General features: G+C 43.8%; 1 protein-coding gene across 2 annotated transcripts in view; it reads right to left on the bottom strand.

Annotated features, from left to right (window-relative positions):
* The window catches only part of LOC144782367 (cullin-associated NEDD8-dissociated protein 1-like), a 205177-nt gene that overhangs the window by 10679 nt on the left and 172093 nt on the right, over positions 1-22405 (bottom strand). For both annotated transcript variants that reach the window (XM_078661685.1, XM_078661686.1), the window contains exon 14: positions 14322-14429. In XM_078661685.1, the coding sequence (XP_078517811.1) occupies positions 14322-14429 (108 nt within the window). The remainder of the gene's footprint in view (positions 1-14321; positions 14430-22405) is intronic.

Raw genomic sequence — 22405 nt, 5'->3', positions numbered from 1 at the left:
CAGACAGTTTTCTCCAACAGGTGGACAAGGTCACGAGAACACTGCTCTGTGATGAGGGAGCCCCACTGCTTAATTTGTAAAAATATAAGTGCCAGGGCTCTCACCAGGAGGCCACCACAGCTTGCACCACCCACTGCCAATGCCAGTTCTGCAAATGATAGTACCTACACAACTACAAACTATCACACTGCTACAAGTGGGACATTTCAGACTGTTCGATGCCCTCAAAGTCATAAGAATGGATTGGGCGACTGGAATTAGTTGTTGCAATGTATACTGAATTAATAAACAACTGTTGTTCTGATCATATTTTAATTGCACAAACAGTGCCACCATGTGGCAGCTGTCACAAGGGATTGTGTTAACGATCAAGTGCTGGTGCCGTGCATCAGAAACCACCAGCTCAAATTAAGTACTGGGGAGTCCCCGTCCCCGAATCACCCTCAAACGCTGACAAGGAACACATGGGGCGGAGGCATTGCCCTGCCTAATCTGAAACTGTACTACTGGGTGGCTCATTTTGTGCTCCGAAAAACAGGGTCTTCTCTGATCAAAGGGAGCCTTCCCTTTTGGGAGATAGGAGGGCACTGGAGCCTCCGAGTTACTTGCGCACCTATACGGGAGGAGGAGGATGCAAGAGCTTCCACCACCAACAGCCATATTGGTGGATATCTGGAGGAATGCCAAAAGATCCATAGGCTGGAGGGGGAGATTCACAATGGCAACACCTCTGTGGAAGTCAGAGGCCCTAAAGGAGCATAGAGAGATTGAGGGACATGAGAGATGGGTCACGCTGGGTATTTCTGTGGTGGGGAATGTCTGGAAGGAAGGGAGCATGATTCCCTTCACAGAGCTACAGGCAGACTATGAAATGTCAGGTACGCAATACCTTAGATACTTGATGATGCAGCATATCCTTAAGAAACATGAGGCCCTCCTTTTAGACCTGCCAGAGGAATCTCCCCTGGAGTTCCAGGTGCTGGCCTCTATTTTACATGTGCATGCCATATTACTAATATACGCCACACTACTGACCCATAGCCTCTCCCTGTTAGACACACTTAGAAAAAGGTGGGAAGGCAGAATGATGTTGAATGGGGATAGGCCTGCCGCTTTCCACGGGAGGTGGAAAAACAGGCGGGCTTCAGCCTGGTGCAGCTAAAATTGCTGCATAAAGCATACTACACAAGGGAGAAACTATAAAAAATGGGGCATAGTGAGTATGACCTATGCCTGAGGGGATGTGGCCAGTGAGCTACCTTGTTATACACAATCTAGGGATGCCTGCCGGTACGGAGATACTGGGAGGGAGTTTGAGTGCGCATATCTGAGGTAACAGGTACAACTCACGCCTCAATTGATTACCCTGGGCATTTGGGGAGGAGTAAACCGTAGACAGATACACGCTGCTCTTTTGCAAAGAAGCCCTAACAGTGCCACAATGAGATATTGTCAGGTGATGGGGGAGCCCCACCACACCCACAGCATGGGAATGGGAAATGAATCCTGGCTGGTGCAGGAGAGCAGAGGAATTAGTGTACAAAGCCCAAGGTTGAGAAAAATATATAACACCTGGTGGTCGGTCAAGAATTAAGACTAAAGTAGGGCTAGAAAGGGGTCATTGCTATGACTCACACTCGGGCGGGAGACCAACTGAAGGGATAGAAGTCGTCGGCCATGGGAGAATGAGACCACGCCTGAAGACTGGGGGACCCTGGTTGGGCTACTGCTATAGGCACCCACATGTGTTCTACACAAGTGCTGACATCAGAGCAAAGGAGCTAGTTCTTGGTGACTCACACAGATGCCGAATAATTGACGCCGTCTGTGTGGTATATAAATAAATAATACCGGATCTAGGTTTTACTGGACATAGCAATAACAGATAGCTCAATAAATAAGAGTCAAGATTCGAGGTAGAAGGAGTTTGCAGGTTTAATACAGCATAAAGGACAGGAACAGGATAACCTGCACGGGAACAGGATGGCAGCGCTGCCGGGGGCAGGATCAGAATCGGCGTAACCTTTAATAATAATGTACAACATATATATACTGAGACAATTACATTACAGTGAATTACAGTAGGCGGAGCAGTGGGTGTGGTCAATAGCAGTCGCGAAAGATAAGGCATAAAAGTGGGTGTAACAGGGCGTATACATAGACATGTGATGCAAACGTAACAGAATATGTCATAAATGGGGCGGAAACATGGAGGGGGCTACCTAAGGAGCCGGGACCTCTAACCTAATGGTGCGCGCAAACTGACAATGACGTGTTACTAGGAGAAGCTGGGGGCTATGAACTCTGTGCTAGGAGTAGAGACTGAAGTCTGGAGAGTCAGGGCGACATGTACTTAAACAGTATCTAGTATCTGATGTTTAGAGAACATGTTGATAGAATCCAAAAGTTATCGGGGTAAAGGCTAACAGACTCTAAGACTGGAGCATACATTATTCTACATGTAGTGCGTGATGAATATTAAATGACCATTAAATGCAGTATTTCTCTTACATGGAGACGTAAAGGCTAGACAATGACGGAAACTATTGATGCGATTCAGTAGCTTAGGAATGCAGAGAAGGAGGGCTGGACTGATAACTAGAATCATAACATACTCTTGGCAGACTCGTAGGCAGAGCCAGGCTGAGCCGGGCACTGTGAGGCAGGAAGTAAGTGAAGGGTCAAGGATACAGGTGGGGGCTGTATCGCTCCTCAGCGAGGCTCAGGAGACAGAAGCTGAATCTGGTGTCCGGGCCCTTTTGAGGCCTAGAAACGGGGACTTTACAATGAAATAACGTGCACACTGAGAAACGTGGCAACGCAACTTTACATAGGCCTAATACTCGTAGCTTTCACGAGGACTGGGAACTGGCATACTAGAGGTGGACACAACTGTAATTGCGTCTTTAATCAAACATGGGGGATACATATGCATATTTAATCATGCACACATAACATAAGATGGAGGACACGTAGGGACACAGAACATGGCAAAATTTACTTTTCCACATTCCCTCCTTGTCACTACGTTTCCATCAGGAAACATCAATATTCATGATACCATCTATCATTTCATACAGTATCATTTGCTCGTCTCGAATTGTCTTGGAACGGGATTTAGGACGGGACTTGGGACTAGGAATACAAGAGGTAGCACAAATGCCGCAAATCGCAGGGCCACATTGTAAACAGAGGCAGCAACTGAATATGATCGCTACTGCAATACCTAGAAATGACAATACTTTCCATCCCCAGGCGGAAATTGTATTCCAGAACCAACCGGACCATGTCCAGGTGCCTGGATTTTGGTGTAACATATGGGCAATATTATGGAGTCTGGTAATAGCTGAATAAACAGATGGTGCGTTATTAGGAATGAAAATGCAGCAACTAGATCCGATGACTCTACATGCCCCGCCCCTATCGGCCAGTATGACGTCAAGGACGAGACGATTCTGGAGCACGACAATTCTCATAAAGGATTGCTCTTCGGTTAAGTTACCTAGAGCAGAAGTAGTCTCAATCACTACTGCTTCAAGTGTTCTGGTTAATCTACGTATCAGTTTACTATTTACAACAGTACCTAAGTAGGGGAAGACACCTTTATTGATATCTATGTATTGTTCTAGAGCAGTTTCAGTATAATCGACAATCGGGAGGTTTCTCTTGTGTCTAGTATGTACTAGGTGGGAATTCCTATGATAGTCAGGTGGGGCTAGGAAAACTGGTGGCAGTAGGAAGGCAATGTAACATGTACCATCCCAATCAAGGGGCAGACGAACATATGCGGTCTGACCACAAACAAAATAAGAATGACGTGAAGCTTTGAAAATAGATTTCCCACTGTCACTATACTTGACAATAGTAGTACAATCACTATGGCCTACATGTACGGAACCATTATTTCGGACACATAATTCACCTTTGACTGGTAATACTGACATAGCAGGTAAGTCTGGAGTAGAATCAGACTGAACATTCAGGACCATGAAATTCGAAGAATAATTACCCAAGTTATAAACTTCATTTTCTAGATCTAACCCTGTTCTGTGGGGAAGACCTTGCTTGTCTGAGAAACATGTACTGTTAAGTAGGGACATATCATTTGAGGATGACGTTAACGTGGACCATGCTCCACACGAACCATTATGTGAAAATGGATAAGGAAAGAGTGGCAGAACTCCCTTCGGTGTCTGGAAAGGGGGGAGTCGACCACACACCCAACAATTAGTGGCATTGCTGGTCTGGTGTGAATAATGTAACATGCGGATAAAAGAATTATTACGCATAGCAAGACGATAAGAGAGTTCATGAGGAGGCAGATCACTAAACGTGTGCTCTACTGTAACATTAGCAGACTTATTTACATGAGAAACTGAAAAACACAAATAAAATGCATAACTGGTGCAGGAAATCATAATGCTAAAATATAGCAGAAAACATAAAATAATAGTGCAACTTCTAGAGTTCTCACTAACTCTCTCTCTGTGGGGGTCTATTATATACATGTCAGAAACCGGTCTAACCGTTTCACCTAGGGGAGGACTTAGACAATCAAACTGGCTGACTTATTTTACTAGACCTTAGTTTAAGCTTATACTCCTGTTGCGGAGTTTTCTCTAACAGGGAAGGGTTCGTAGCAATGTCTTTTGCGGGACAGTCCTTAAGAATAGTACTTTGGCAGTTTTTAGAATCCTCGGGAATGTTCTTTGAAACTGGTTTCAGTCCATAAAATCTTTTCACATGTGACAGGTGGACCCAGCCCTTCCTGCCTTCCAACTTGACGGCTGTACGGGTGGTTAGGAGGACCAGTCGGGGTTCCTTCCAGCGAGGCTCCAGCGGACTTGAACGATCAAAGTTCCTCACGAGAACCATGGATCCGGGAACGATTTCATGCGGTGCCACCTCGGTATTGTCTGGAAAGGCGGCGGCAACCTGTGAACGACAAGAGTGTAGGGCAGACATCAAGGAAGCTAGGTAATCTGTCAGCATATTACTTGAAACATCGGTAATACTTCGGGGTCTAGGTGTACCCCACATATTAGGGGGGCGGCCGAATACGACCTCGTACGGGGACAGACCTGATCTGGAATGTGCGACCATGCGCATATAAAACAAGGCAACTGGCAGAGCTACTATCCAGTCCACACCTTTCTCTTTACATACTTTTGCAATTCGGATTTTCAGGGTCTGATTATGTCTCTCTACGAGACCGGCTGCTTCTGGATGGCGTACACAATGAAACTTCCACTGGTACCCTAACAAAAGGGAAATATGTTTCATGAGCTCAGATGAGAATGGCTGGCCGTTGTCAGAATACACGACTCTAGGGAGTCCGTAGCGGGGGAAGAATTCACGAACCAACTGCTTAGCAGTGGTCGCGGCTGTGTAATCTGGGACTGGATATGCTTCTGTCCACCTGGACAAAGCGCATACAACTACAAGGACATACTTGAAACCTCGACATCGCTCCATCTGGATGTAATCCATTTGGAGGACTTCAAAAGGGTGGTCAGGGGGCTGGAATCCACCTTGTTCCACCGGGACACTTTTACCTGGATTGAACTGGCAACATATCATACAGGTACGGACTTTCTGCTTGGCTGCAGCTCGTAAATGCTTGTTGGACCAAATGTTCTGGATACTATCTAACATAGCTTTTTCTCCTAAGTGTGCTGGACTATGTGCGGTATTGATAATGACTTGAACCATAGAGTCGGGGAGAAACCATGTGGCTTTACCCTTCGTTACCCATCCCTGATCTGTCTGGACCCCTCCTTGTTCGGACCATTTCTTGATTTCATCGGGAGTAGCATGTAACTGGATATCTATGACATCTTGAGTAGGGTCCTTAACTGTCATACAGGTAGTTGGATCTGGAGTGTGTGTCGGTGTCTTATTAACTGGAATGTCTGGTGTCTGTGCTGTAAGCTTGGCTGTGCGATCTGCTAGATCATTACCTTGGGAAATAGTGTCAGTAACTTTCGTATGTGCTTTGCATTTCATGATAGCAATAGATGTCGGTAAATGTATGGCATCTAACAGAGCTTGAATAAGGAGACCATGCTGAATCTTGGTTCCATGAGAAGTCATGAAACCTCTCTCCTGCCAGAGCACTCCAAAGTCGTGTGCGACTCCAAATGCGTAGCGTGAATCTGTGTAAACATTAACTTTCAGGTTCTTGGCGTGTATGCAGGCTTGTGTCAGAGCAACTAGCTCTGCTGCTTGAGCAGACAGGGTGTCAATACGGTATGTTTCAATAACTTCAGTGTCAGTAGTCACAGCATACGCGGCTACTAGTTCTCCTGTACTTGTTCTCATACATGAACCATCCACATAAAGTGTCAGGTCGGGATCTGGTAATGGAATATCTGTCAGATCTTGTCTTGGCTTAGTCATAGTGTTAACTACTTCCACACAGTCATGTGTGGCAGGATTTGAAATAACTGATGGTAACAGTGTAGCAGGATTTAAAACGTTGCAGCGTCTGATTTCTATGTGTGGCTGGAACAGTGTCAATTCATAACCTGTTAAACGTGCAATTGTCAAGTGCTGAGTCTGTGTTCGGTTTAAAAGAACTTCCACGGAGTGTGGAACTTGTACTGTCAAGGAATGTCCTAATACTATGGAATCACTTTGTCTGATAGCTAGTGCTGTGGCTGCAACTGACTTGAGGCACGCAGGCAGAGCCTGGGCTACAGGATCTAATGTGCTCGAAAAATAAGCACAGGGCTTGTATTGTCCTGCTTGATCTTGTGTGAGAACAGATAATGCTGTACCTTCACGTTCAGTGACGAAAAGTGTAAAAGGCTTACTGTAGTTCGGTGTAGCTAGAACTGGAGCTTGGCATAGGGCTTTCTTTAACTCATTAAAACTAAGTGTATGTTCAGATGTCCAAGGGAGGACAGTCGATACGGCTGCCTCGTGTGTCGTTAACTGTATCAGTGGCTTGGCTAGAAATGCATACTGAGGAATCCATTGTCTGCAATAAGAAGTGAGGCCAATAAAGGCACGTACCTCCTTCTGGGTCTTGGGCTGAGGAAGACTCGCTATTAACTGGATACGGTCAGGTGTCAACTGCCTACCCCTCTTGGACAGTAAGTGGCCTAAATAGATCACTTGCTGGACACAGAATTGAAGCTTAGAAGGGGACACCTTGTGCCCCATCTCGGCAAGGAAATACAAGACTGTAAGGGATGCTCGCTCGCAAGCACGTTCAGAACGGGCTGTGATCAGTAGATCATCGACATACTGGAGCAGGGCAGTGTCAGTTGGCATGTGAATATTGTCTAGTTGTCTCTTAAGTGCTTGACTGTAAATACTTGGACTTTCTGTGAAACCTTGAGGAGCTCGTGTGAACATATAGCTCCTTCCATTTAAACAAAATCCGAAAAGAAACTGGCTGTCTGGATGAATGGGGACACTGAAAAACGCGTTCTTGAGGTCTATGACTGTAAAAAATGAGGCTTCAGAATCAATGGCTGTCAATAGGGAAGAGATATCTGGGACAACTGGGTACTGGGGAATGATACATTTATTAAGCTCTCGGAGATCAATCACTAATCGATATACTGGGGGTGCATTTGGATCAGTACGTTTCATGACTGGAATGATCGGAGAATTACATACATTGGAGTCAGTTTCTACAACTACTCCTTGAGCCATGAGCTCGTCAATAATTTTGGATAAGGCTGCTACAGCCTCAGGTGGCAATCTGTACTGTCTGATTCGTGGTAACACTACACCTGGCTTGAGAGTCACACGATGGGGTGTGATTTGCATATAACCAACATCAGTTGGACCTTGCGCCCATAAATGCTGCGGAACATTAGACAATCTCGGATCAAAATCTCGTAATACATAGTGACCCTTGAAGTCACGTAAGAACAGTCGTATTCCCTCTGGGGAGCAGCAAATAACTGCACCTAATTCTTTCAGTGTTTTAATACCTAACAGATTTTCTGGGCATGACTTCGTAAGTAACAGATCAGTAGTGCGGGACAATGGACCTACTTCTAGAGTAACTGGCTTTGATATCTCATTTACAATAGGCTTTCCTGAAAATCCAAGGGAAACATTTCTAGAGCCTGAGAGCGGAGCCCCTGGAACTTCGGCGTGACTGATGGTGGTCCTACTTGCCCCTGTATCAATCAGAAACTTTCTGTCTTTCCCTAATACTTGACTATGAACATAGGGACCCTCTTGATCTACAGGTATCTCGATGAGAGGCAAGCCTACCTCCCTCTCTAGGCTGTTTCATGAATATGGCTGATATTCTGGATACTCGGACTGTGCATACTGGTACATCTGCTGTGTAACATGCTGTGTTGCAGCAATAGGCTGCGGTGCTGTAACTGTCTGTTGTGCATTCTGTGGCTGAGAAGTCTGTGAAACTTGTTCTTGTCTAGGCGGACGTGGTCTTTCTTTAGTCTTACCAGTAGCTATATTATGTTTCAGAACTGCACACTCGTTTATAAAATGACCTGGCTGTTTACAATAATTGCATGTCCCTTTAACGGGAACTGCAGGATGACTGGCTTGATTCGTACCCCTCTTCTGACTGTCTTGAGGAACAGATTGTGCAACTAGTACTTTCATTTTCGTGTCTTTCATACGTTTTCTCTCGTGATCTTGCTCTTCTCTGATTCTATTCTGGTGGTATTGAAGCATCTGTAACATCTGGGACGGGGTATTAGCTTGCCAGGTACTTTCGACTTTCAAAACTCGGTTCTTAACTTGTGGACTTGAATTCTCAACTAATTTAGTAACAAAAAGATGAGGGTATGACTCGCTACTTGTCTTGAGGCCACTGTTAATACTAAAGCATTTCTCAAATCTAGAATAAAAATCACTAGTGTCTTCATCTTGTTTCTGTTTACAGGCTGAGATTGCATCCCAGTCTTCCTTTTTAGTGGCTAATAATCTTGGCAAAACTTGTATTAATAGTTCTGGTAATTCTTTACATTTTTCTCCTAGACCGGTACCTGGTACTCGTATCTTGTCTTCAGCTTCTAGAACTGCCCAATCGATCTTTTTCTCTCCCACCTCCCAATCTTTTTCCTTGAGTTTTTCATATACCCCTGCGGGCAACAGGACCTTTAACATTTTAATAATATCTGGATACGTGTATTCTCCCATACGGAGCATGTCTTTTAATTCTCGGTGGAACCCTGCTGGATCTTTGTCATGACAGGGAATTAATTTCTTCATCTCTAAGAGTTCCATCTTTGTAATCGGAGTGTAAACAAACACTCGTTGCATTTCACCATCTGTTGTCCTGACTGGGTGTACTTCACGTAACGGATTCTGTCTGTCTATGTAAAAGGGTTTACTTTCTGGGGGTGAGACATGAACAAAATGCGGGTTCAAAAACATACTATATTTGTGGCGCTGTTCTAGAATGACACTAATTAAATCGGTACCTAGACCTTTCCATCTATACTGGAGTAACTCGTTCAGGACATCGTGTAACGGACCTGGATCAGAATGCTGACCTTCATACAGAGTAATGAGGTGCTGGATCATATACATACCCACCAGTCGCTGCTCGGCTGGGGGCAGTTTCAGAAACATTTGTGCCACTATTTCGTCTGGAAAAGTGGTAGAATCAGTAATCCATCGGACTGCTGATCGGGCTAGTTCTTGTTCATGCATAGTACTTAATTCACTGTAACCGATTCGTGATTTCAGAATGTGATCGGTAGCTTGAAATACTTGTTCTAGAGAACCTTGTTCTGGTGCTGGATGAGGAACCGTTTTCTTGTAATCTAGACGTGAATGTCGGTCGGAAAGTCTAGTTCTACCTACATACGCTATTCTAGTGAGATTCTCGTCCTCTACCTCTTCAGTAGAGTCATTTTCTTTCTCGCTTACTTGTGCTGCTTTACGTTGTTCGTGTAACTTTAGTATTTCCTTACGAATTTTCTTGTACATACTCTCTATACTACTGATAGTCTTGTGCTTACCCTCGGCTATATTATCACTCCACCTTGTCAGGATTCTCATTTCGGCCGGATCTTTAGTCGGGTAATCTTGTTCTCTTATTAGACAATTAATCAGAAACTTTAATATCATGAGCTGGATCTCAGTTTTCCTTTGAGACATGGCTTCGCCAATACTTTCTGGATCATCCCCTGTACGGATGAAACGATATATTCTGTCTAGATCTCCTTTCATATCTGGTAGGGTGTCCAAATACCCGGTCACCCGTCTTACACGGATGGAATATATTACTGTACTATCATCACCTGCAACTGGATCATAGCGGCATTCAGTAAGAGCTCGTCGGATTTCTGCAACGGACTTAAATTTGGGCGTACGCTGTAACGCACATTCATGTAACTCGGCCAACGTTCTACGTTGGTGCGGTGGCGGGGTACCAGGAGGACCTCCTCCTGCGGCCCCTAAACTGGAATCGTCGACTGACATTCTTCGTGCTGGCAGAGTGGGAAATTGTAATGTTGACTGGACCGGGGGTACCGTAGCAGGTACTGCAAGAGGTGCCCCGGTGTCTGGAGGAGCTGGATTTACATTATTTACAGGGACTGGCGGAACAGGATTTGCATATTCTGGGACTGTGTCGTCCAAATAGGACGAAATAAAAATATCAGCTGCGGTCGGTTTGTGACGTAACTTGGTCGGAACTAATGGTGGCGGAAAATTTCTGGATGCCTCCGGGGTCGCTTTTGGCAAGCCCTCGGCAAGAAGAGGGTACATACCCTTAATGAGGGCATTCCTCTGTCTGTCTGATTGTTCTGTTTTAACTCGTTCACCTATCTCGATCAATTCCTTTTCCTGGGCTCGTTCCAAGGATTCTCTACTTAGTTCTGACTTTCTGATTTCTTTTTCGGTTCTTTTATGAGATTCTTTGCGCCATAACTCGATGGCATCCTTCTGTGACTGTCTGGCTTTCTTTTTCCATAATGCTTCTTCTACTCTCATGATGCACTCGGCATCCCACGTACCTGATACGGGCCATCTATACTTTTCTTCTAACTCTTTGGTATACTCTACCCATAAATCTAGATATAATATGGCACTTATGCCATGCTTCTGATACATAAAATGACCTGGACTGTCCCTAGGCGGGACAGGAACTGCTGCTTCTAGCAGACCTTTTCTAGTTTTTAACTGACGTAATTTAGAAAATAAGGGCATGACTGAACTGTAATCTAGACACAATACAATACACAATGAACACGATAATTACTCCACATTCATACCACGACATTAAAATACATGAAGAACATTTAAAATAACAGTTCGAACAGATTACTACCTGGAATACTGAAAACGGAATACATGGATCTTCTCGAGAACAGAACTGACTAGAACAGAAACTAGATGCACTGCTAAAACAGTACGAAACTTACCGGTCTCATAAAGAGACACGTCAGGACCCGCATCCACCGAAGTGGACACTTCGTTTTGGGTCTGTGTACCACCAACCCACGGACCAGAGACAATTAGATTGACCCTGTCTAGATACTACCCCAGCAACGGTACTCACCGGGCAGCAAGAACGGAAGGCCTCGGACTGGACTGGACTGCTTCGACGCCGGGCGGACGAACTTCGGACTTCTGTTACGGGTGGGCCTCCGGATACCTCGGACCTTGGACTCTCGGCTTGGGCTCTGGTCGGGACTCGCCGCGTTCCTCCACCGCCTCGTCTGGATGCTGGACCGCCACCTCCGTCTCCTCCGTGGGCCTGAGGGATACTTGAAGCAGAAATATCTGCACGTGCACGGTATGGTTCCGTCACGGCTGCAGAGGGTCAGGGGGCCGGCGTGGCTTCACCGGCGCGTGGGGAAAGGGCAAGTCCCTGTTCGGGCGCCATTATGTGGTATATAAATAAATAATACCGGATCTAGGTTTTACTGGACATAGCAATAACAGATAGCTCAATAAATAAGAGTCAAGATTCGAGGTAGAAGGAGTTTGCAGGTTTAATACAGCATAAAGGACAGGAACAGGATAACCTGCACGGGAACAGGATGGCAGCGCTGCCGGGGGCAGGATCAGAATCGGCGTAACCTTTAATAATAATGTACAACATATATATACTGAGACAATTACATTACAGTGAATTACAGTAGGCGGAGCAGTGGGTGTGGTCAATAGCAGTCGCGAAAGATAAGGCATAAAAGTGGGTGTAACAGGGCGTATACATAGACATGTGATGCAAACGTAACAGAATATGTCATAAATGGGGCGGAAACATGGAGGGGGCTACCTAAGGAGCCGGGACCTCTAACCTAATGGTGCGCGCAAACTGACAATGACGTGTTACTAGGAGAAGCTGGGGGCTATGAACTCTGTGCTAGGAGTAGAGACTGAAGTCTGGAGAGTCAGGGCGACATGTACTTAAACAGTATCTAGTATCTGATGTTTAGAGAACATGTTGATAGAATCCAAAAGTTATCGGGGTAAAGGCTAACAGACTCTAAGACTGGAGCATACATTATTCTACATGTAGTGCGTGATGAATATTAAATGACCATTAAATGCAGTATTTCTCTTACATGGAGACGTAAAGGCTAGACAATGACGGAAACTATTGATGCGATTCAGTAGCTTAGGAATGCAGAGAAGGAGGGCTGGACTGATAACTAGAATCATAACATACTCTTGGCAGACTCGTAGGCAGAGCCAGGCTGAGCCGGGCACTGTGAGGCAGGAAGTAAGTGAAGGGTCAAGGATACAGGTGGGGGCTGTATCGCTCCTCAGCGAGGCTCAGGAGACAGAAGCTGAATCTGGTGTCCGGGCCCTTTTGAGGCCTAGAAACGGGGACTTTACAATGAAATAACGTGCACACTGAGAAACGTGGCAACGCAACTTTACATAGGCCTAATACTCGTAGCTTTCACGAGGACTGGGAACTGGCATACTAGAGGTGGACACAACTGTAATTGCGTCTTTAATCAAACATGGGGGATACATATGCATATTTAATCATGCACACATAACATAAGATGGAGGACACGTAGGGACACAGAACATGGCAAAATTTACTTTTCCACATCTGGACAATGTTCATGTTGGGAAGGGGGGTTTCTTTGGCTTGTTTGAAATTGTCGGGGATAGTAATGTGCTGTCCAATAGGTGAGTAGCACTACTGTTCGCAGTGGTGCGATGAAAACGTACTGTATGTTACTTGTTGAAATGTCCAATAAAAAGATTTATATTTATATGTTTTGCGATTTCTTTTTTTACATCAACCAATTTTTAAAAGATATTTAAACATACACTGGGAACACGAGACAAATGAACAAAACATTAAATGACACAGTATATCAGTTTTTTGTCTAAAAGACAACCAAGTTAGATAATGCTCGGAGGTACTGGTTGTTTCTGCAACTGCGGTTAAAGAATTTGTACAGAACCTGAGCTATATTTATGTTATTGTAATGTAATGTGTTATGTTTGTATATCGACAATATATTGTGTCACTTAATGTTTTTTCATTTGTCTTGTGCTGTTCCCAGTGTATGTTTAAATATCTTTTAAAAAATTGGTTGATGTCAAAAAAATGTTTGCAAAAAACTATCCAAAATGAACATAATTAACTACAATCAGATTAGATTGATTAGGTTTTTTGATCTTTGCTTGAAAGGATTAATGAATGATCATCAGTATTGGCATTTTTTATGGTGGTTTCTAGTTAGGTGGGTTGGCCTTACTGATTAAGGACAAAACCCTTTAGTGTATTGAGCTATAAATGCTCTGCATGATGAATATGTGGCGAGAAAGGCTCCCTATGGCAAATGTTCTGAACTTTGAAGGCTTTGCATGGTGACTTTGATGTGCTTTCAATCGATAGCATGTTCATGGGCTGACTACATTTGGCTAAAGGAATTCTTCAAGTTCTTGTATTCTTCATGGTCAGGGTTTGTGACTTTGCAAAGTCAAAGACTCATACCCTGCATGATCGCAGTCTGTGTCCCTTCAAGGTCAGTGCCTGAGACTCTGTGTGGTCAGTGTTTATGTTTTTTCATGATCACAGTTGTTGGATGCTGGGTGTTAGTAGCCTCATAACCAGCATGGCTGCAGTCTCAGTCCTTGAATGGTCACAGACCTGGAATTATCACAGCTCAAGTGCCTGCAGACGTGGGGATGTGTTGCGCGGTTGCAGCTAAACCCTCCGCGTGTGCTTTAATAAAATGTAAGTACAATTATCGTGTTGGACTAGGCTTGGTCTGCACAACTGCTGACGTGCAGTAAGTAGTCTGCATTGTTATTTATTTTACTAAGCTAACCCTGCATATCAGCATAGTTAGTGGTCTGCACTGTAAAGGCTCTTAGTTACTGTACACAATACATACCTTTGCGGTGCAGGTTGCCCTCAGAGGCTCAATCAGTCGGTCCAGTCTTTGCAGCACTGCATTGGGGCACAATGTAGATAACCGTGCCAGCATAATGAATGTCAGCATCTGTGCAAAAGAAGAAGTGATACTAAATACATGCTCAAGAATAGATATAGGTGCTAGTTTTTACAGTCTGAGTCTGAACGAGTGCGGCTGAAGGATGGCCATTCCAATGCACGTGGTGTGGAGGATGTCTGTGTCATGTGTTGTCTTTGAGGAGATCATATTAGTTACGGGAATACATTGGAGAAAAGGGAGCAGGGTCCTCAGAGAAATGCCTACCTGCCACACTTGATGCCTGAAAAAGGCTAGACGGTCACTACCAGTCACACGCAACTATCCCTAATAAAATGATGGTGTGTTACTGAATGGATGATGCCTTTTACCAACAGCAGTTAATCAATGATGTGCTCCACAGGCAGTATACATAGATACTTTTTCCTTTTTTTCACAATCTGTTCTTCTACAGGGCTCAGTGAGGGGTATACTGAAGGTTAAAGGATTCATGCACTTCCTGTTATGTGCCCACTCAGTTAAAAAAACAAAACATTCCTGTCATTACATCTAATGATGCAATTTTATTATCCACATATCCTGGGAATAAAGTTTTTCCAAAGTTGATGAAATAAAGCTGCGCTTTGAATGACAGATATTAAGAGACAACACTGAACATGATCACATGCTGCTACTGTAGGCCAAAACCCAATGTACGCATGTGGCCAACCTGGAAACAACACATGTGGAATAATGTCCAATCTCAGGCACAATCTGAAGAAAATCCCTTTAAGTGGGACAAATGTTATTGCTACATGTTATCTACTGATTTCATGCAAATAAAGTATTATGTGCAGTAATAGGAATAAAGCATTATTTTCATACTTATTAGCAGCTGTGTTTTCAGTTCTTTCTGTAGCATGCCTGAATTATTTCCGATGCGGGTGCTTTTCTGTCCAGCATTTAATTCATTTTAATTTCTCCTTGTTATTCCAGACATTTACTGCTGGCATGCTTGTCGTTTTCTGATAATGAACTTATAATAATTAGCCAGAAATGGTTTGCCAGCTACCTTAGAAACAGTTTTGTGATGTAGTAACTGACCAGGGCACGTAAGAGGGAACTGAGGTGTAGACAGTCAAGTTCCTTTTGTGATTGTGAGCAGGGGATGGGCAGATCCTGTCAAAATGAACTGTAAAGTTAGTAGTGTCCTAGTTACTTCATAGAACACTAGTTCTCCAAGTTTAAATTATTTAGGCTGTCTCGTTACCAGTGCCAGAAGACACACATTTATAATAGCACCTTTTGCAGTCTGTTCACTTCAAAATGTGAACTGCTAGGCAGCAAATGAGGTGGAAAGGCTTTGACCTCCAATCCCCGTAAAGGCTACCAGAGCTTCAATGTGTAAAGCACTAAAAGTGAAATATATCAAAGTTTAATATAAAAGGAGGAAAGAGTACTGCATGTAAAACTATCAAAACCACCAAAGCTAGAGAATGTAGTTAGAAGTCTGTAACTTTCTATTCTTTAGCAGTGGGGTTTTCTTAGGAGTCAAATGCAAGAATTAGGACAAACAAGCAGCAGCAGAAAACAGCAGAAGGCAGGAATGAATATTGATGAAAAAGTTTTCTATGCAATAGCTATCATACTCTTGTTTTGGATCTGCATGCCAGATCCATGCAGTAGTGTTCAGGTCCCCCTGTTTTGCTCTGCCGCGGCACAGCGTTATGCATGTCGTTATCCAGCTCCCTGGATCACATGTATGACTTTGTTGTTACGTTCAAAGGCAATGTAATGTTCATACGATCTGCCAAAGTTTTTGATTCTAGTTATGTGATACATATTTTAATATCCAGTGTGTGAGTAGAGTCATTTCAACTGGAGTAACAGGGTTTTGGAAGCATTCACAGCACAAATTTGAAATCGACGCTGCGATTGAATGTGCTCAAATGGAGAAGCCAAAAACCTACCAAGGACAGTATTCAGTTTTCATGTTAAGGAAGAAGCCAAAACCCACTGCAAATTCAGATTAGGACTGCATGAATTCTTTGACATTGAGCTGGCAAGCATGTTGACTGTATTACGAAGTTTTAAAAAAATTAAGTGAGAAGTGGATGTCAGATGGAATCTGACAGAAGAGTATTTGAGTCCTATTTTTGGCAAATGTGACATGCTGATAAATGGTGAGGCTCCACCAACACCTACATTCTTGGTCTTCAGCAGGAGTCAGCTGGATTGTGGTGCAGCACTGAGATGCAACACATGGCGTGTGTCCCCGGCCAAAGAGAGGGGGGTGCACCTTGAGTATGAATGGTGCGTCAGTCAACATGCTCAGGACTGTGCACCAGTACTTCACTGCACTGCAATTGCTGAGGTGATGAGAATGAGGGTCCAGCTCTCTTCAATTGCAGCATGGCTGTGTAATCAGACTATTCAGTTGCACATCCCCACGGGTTATGACAAGCATTTGGAGCTTGCGGACACTGTAAATATGTCTATCGCAGTTCTGTTCCACTGTCGAAAAATAATATTCAGCTGTTTACCATCATCATTGATAACTTTATTGCGGTCATAGACCATAAAAGCACAGATAAAATGTGTATATACACAAGATAAAATAGATAAATAATTAAAAGTACATGGTTTAAAAATTATTAAACAGTAAGTTATCAAGGGAAAGGTAGCAAACATCACAATTAATCACAATTAATTAAAGCGAGCCTTCTATGCCACATACCATGTAAAAACCGTGAGACCGCAAACACAATAAGAGGGGAGGTGTCATATCTTAAAATTCTAGCAGCTTGTACACATTGCCTTAGGCCAAGACTTCTGCATAACGGTACCAGCCAGCATCTCCGTATTGTACTATAGGCTGGGCAGAAGAATAAGATGTGAACTGTATCCTCTTTAGTATTGTTACACGCTGGGCAAGTTCCTTCCTTTCGTCCATCCCATTTGCAAGTGAAAGCCCCAATAGGTAAGCACCCATGTCTTAATTGTGTATAGAGTTTTCTTGCAAGGGGAGGCTGTATTAAGTCCAAAAACTCCTCCCTCTTGGACACGAGTTTTACCTGCAAAAATTCTGTGGACAATCTGCCCAAAGTTACTGAGCTATACAGGAGACTTAAGTTGTAAGGTCTCAGGGAAGCCAAAAGCTCTATTCTTTTCACTTCCGGGCAGCTCTTTTCCGGGGTCTCCCATAATTGGGGCATACCAATTTGATGTACAAGGGTTTTAATGTGGATCAGCCATGGAATGTTCATGTTCTTCAACCGCCCCCAGACTGCAGTGAATTCAGCTCTATAATCCTCGAGCTCAGGTACTGTCCAAAGCCTTCTCCAATACAGGAGGAGTCGAGCAGCTAGCAGTTCTATGATGGATTCTAAACCTAGGTCTAATCTCAGGGGTATGAGCGGGGTGCTCTGGGGGAGGCCTATCAAGTTCCACATAAAGGCCTGCTCCACCTTAAGAAGGCTTGGTGTGCTCATATGGCCCCAGAGTTCTGCACCGTACGTCACAGCTGGTCTAGCTTGTGTCCCATAGATTTCAAGGGCTGGGGCAAGTGGCTTGAACAGGGTTGATCTCTGGAACTTGCCAATGCCCCCTACGATCTGCAACAATCTCATAGCTGATTTGGATACCTGTGGACCCCAACCGAAATCTTCAGTCAGGGTAACGCCCAGGTACACAAAAGTTCTCACCCTTTCCAGTGGGACACCATTTAATACAGGGTTAGGGCGTGTGCGCTTTGGGGGGTGAAAAATCATAAATTTCGTCTTTGAGAGAATCATTTCCAATCCCCTCAAAGCGCAGAATGCTACGAAACCGTCTAGGACCCTCTGGATACCTGATGATGTTCGAGACAACAACAGGGTGTCGTCTGCGAACATCAGAGCAGGCACCCGACCAGTGGCCAACCATGGAGCGTCACTGTCCTTGACATTGTCCAGTTTACCCACCAGGCCATTTATATAGAGACTAAAGAGCGTGGGAGCCAGGGCGCATGAGGTGATGAGAATGAGGGTCCAGCTCTCTTCAATTGCAGCATGGCTGTGTAATCAGACTATTCAGTTGCACATCCCCACGGGTTATGACAAGCATTTGGAGCTTGCGGACACTGTAAATATGTCTATCGCAGTTCTGTTCCACTGTCGAAAAATAATATTCAGCTGTTTACTGTCCAGCTGCCATCTGAGATAAAGTCAAGACACACTACACATCCCAGACTGGCATGGCAGAAGAGTCTATGGAAAATACTTTCCTGCCCAAGTGCAGGGGAAAACTTGCATAACAATAAAGAAACCTTATGATTTTACTAGTTTCATAGTGGCAAAACCAAGAGATTCACTTAATCGCACTACTCTCACAGAAGATCTCTTAGCATACAGCAGTAATTATATATCATACCAGTCTGAACTGCTGAACTGGGGTGCCCGACTCTTGAGGGTATGACTTATTGTCATCTCAGTCTTCACTAAGACAATTTTACAATAATTCAATCAGTCAGGAAAGACTGTGCCAAACAGCTGTATGAAAACAAATTACAAACAGTGCTAATTATCATACCTATGTACTTGTCTTTAGTCTAATGCCATTGGCATAAGCATGTCTGCCTTTAATTATGACAAATACTGGAAGGCAGACACGTGAAGTGATTTAAGGCCAGAGGAACATTCACTGTTATTCTTCTTAAGAAAGTGGTTCTTAGACAAGGGGAGGTGTTCTCAGAGTGAGTTCAGCTGCTCTGTTCCTCCTATAACTGGATTTCAGGCTTGGGAATCTTCCTATATGTACAACTGAAGGGACGGAAATTTGAATACGTAAATGTTACTCACCGTAGAAGCTCCTGTTTCTAAGCTGCACAGCACTTTCAATCACGCAATCTTCTGAACATTCCTTGCCCATTCCAGGCCGTAAATTAGTTTCCAGTGCCAGCTGAAGAAAAAGACCTCTGAAAGGACAGTACTACAGTCTCTGGTGTTGCTGCTTGGCTTCTTAGCTCTCCTTGTGTGTTAAGGCACATCCTTTAGAAAATGAGCTTGCACCGTTCGTGCTGTTAATACCATTAATGAACAATTAAAAAAAATGCTTGTGCTCCATTTTCAAACAACTATACGTGGAAAGGTGAGAGGGGTTGGCCTAACGGCTAAGGCGCTCGACCTCGGACCTGGGGAACTCGGTTCGAGTCTCGGTAACGACGCCAAAAACCCTCTGTGATTCTGGGCAAATCACTTACAGCCTGATTCATCAAGGGGACGTTTTGCGTGGCCCTAATAGCGATTCATAGCGAATCGCTATCAAGGACAGGCAAAGCGGTATTCATGTAGGAATTGCTAAATAAATAGCGATTCCTACACATTCCTTATTTGCGAGTAGCAAATTGCTACTCGCAAATAAGGAATAACTCCCCATTCATTCCTATGGGCCAAAAGGCCCATAGGAATGAATGGGGAGTATTCCTTATTTGCGAGTAGCAATTTGCTACTCGCAAATAAGATAGCGATTGAAAGGGTGCCAGGGGTGTCCAAAGGACACCCTGTAGCACCCCTGAAATGCAAATTTAAACAGGTGTTGCGCACACACATGTCCAAGGGACATGTGTGTGTGCAACATGCAACTTAGAAAAATGCTTTTAAAAGCATTTTTCTAAGTTTTTGCTATTTACCGAGAGGTCTGACCTCTCGGTAAATAGCGGCCCAAAATTGCAAATTCGCAATTTTTAAATGTGTCATGAATAGCATTTAAGGAATCTCTAATAGAGATTCCTTAAATGCTAATCCTCGCATATTTGCTAATTCTTTATTAGCGATTTTTGCATTTGGGATGATGAATCCCAAATGCAAAAATTGCACTCGCAAAGGGCCAGATTCTGAGAATCTGGCCCTTTTGCGAGTGCATTTAGCTTCATGAATCAGGCCGTTAATCTCCCCGTGCCTAAAATGAAACGTGTCCTCATGTAACGTAACTGGTGCTATGTAAAGCGGTCTGATAACTGATTCGGTTCGGTTCTAGTTCGCGCTATATAAAACTCTGCAAAAAAAAAAAAAAAAAAAAAAAAAAGGTCTCTTGGTTTATAGACCACTTCGGGCCAAAACTCCTCTGATTCAGCTATTAAGCCTGTTCTTAGAATTCAGCCGTAAAAGACTCAGACTTTACCATCCTGGGCAATTTTAATTTACACTTAGAAAAGAGCTCCGATAGAAATACAATAACATTGACTGATGCAATGTCCAACATATCCATGGAGCAGATTGTTAAGCAAGACACGCATGTGGGATCTGCACCTCAAACACTAACATCGAGTTTGTGGAAATACTGCCCGTTACTTGGTCAGACAACAAAGTAATAAAATTTACTTTAAAGCTGGAGCAGGTCACAGATTTTACTGCTCCCCAGCCTAGGTATGTCACCATCCAGGACTGGGCTAAGATTGACACTCCTAAACTACAGGAGCAACCCTCCACGACCATTCCAGAACTAGAGTTAGACAGCAACCTAGCCGCCAATCAGATTTTCAGTTGGGTAACCTCAGCAGTTAACAGTCCCTTTGAGAAAGATCACCTCGAGGAGAAAAAACCCATCACAACCATGGTTCTCAGACAAACTGAAGGTGCAAAAACAAAATTGCAGAAGGGCAGAAAGAAAATGGAGATTCAATTACAAACAACAGTTGAAAGAAGAATACAGAACCCCCCCTAGCAATTTACAAAAAACTAATCCTAGAAGAAAAAAGTAATTATTTTATACGAAAAATAAAGGAGGCCAAGAATTCCAGCAAGGAACTATTTACCACAGTAAAAAACTAACAAACCTTAATTCAAACAAACAGATAGAGGGCAGCACTGAACTATGCAACAGTTTAGGTCAGTTCTTCATAGACAAAGTCAACTCTGTCTACGAGTCTTTTAAAATGACCGACAAGTCCGCTACCTCACAATCATACATAGAACCCAAACAGGGGCCGGTTACCGGGATCCTCAATTCGGGGTTCAATTTTGTGTCCCCATCTGTTGAACAGATTAAACAGGTGGTAATGACTATTAGGTCTGGGGGCCTATCCGACCTGTGTCCCCCAAGGTGATGCACTTGGTTCCAGATCTACTGAGCGACCAACTAGCTCTGGTCTTTACACACATAATTAAATCTAGCTGTTTCCCAGAGGCCTGGAAAACGGCCTCAGTTCTTCTGCTGCTCAAGAAGCCAAATTTAGATCCGTAGGATCCTGGAAACTATAGACCAATAGAGAATTCCCTTCCCAGCCAAAGTACTGGAAAAATTAATGAATAAGCAACTATCACAATTTTTAACATCTGTAAATGCACTAGATCACTCACAATATGGGTTTCGAGAGGAACATGGAACGGAAACAGCACTGCTTATGGCATTGGAGGAACTCAGGAGTGTACTAGACGCTGGAGGGAAGGCCGCCTTGATTTTATTAGATCTCTCGGCGGCCTTCGACAAGGTAAACCATGATACACTCCTGACCAGACTAGCCGAAGTAGGAGTCCATGATATGGCACTTAAGCTGCTAGCCTCCTATTTAACCAATATACATTTTACAGTTAAATTAGGAGAGGCTACATCTAAACCTTTTAACTCACCGTGCGGCATACCACAAGGGTCTTCCTTAAGCCCTACTCTTTTTAATTTCTATGTGGCCCCACTAGCAGCTATAATAAGGAACTGTAGTTTCCTACCAGTATCCTATGCAGATGACACCCAAATAGTGGTATCTGTCTCAAACAATTTAGAAGAAACAGCAGGCAGATTCAACAACTGAACAACTAAACAACTGTATGAGACAAATTAATCACTGGATGCAGTGTTACTGCTTAAAACTAAACGGTGAGAAAGAAAACAAGTTACTTACCTGTAACTACAGTTATCCAGTATTGGTATCTTTCATAGATTCACATGCCTGAATCATTCCCCGTCGACGAGGCGGGAGTCCCACGGTAAAAAATATATACAATAGCAGTGACTAAACATTGTTTGTAGTAGGCTGGAAAGGACTATAGGCCCAACTAGGCCCAAAACTTAGC

The sequence above is a fragment of the Lissotriton helveticus genome, chromosome 9, assembly GCF_964261635.1.
Source record: "Lissotriton helveticus chromosome 9, aLisHel1.1, whole genome shotgun sequence".
Classification (NCBI taxonomy): Eukaryota; Metazoa; Chordata; class Amphibia; order Caudata; family Salamandridae; genus Lissotriton; species Lissotriton helveticus.
This window is presented reverse-complemented; position numbering and strand designations above follow the sequence as displayed.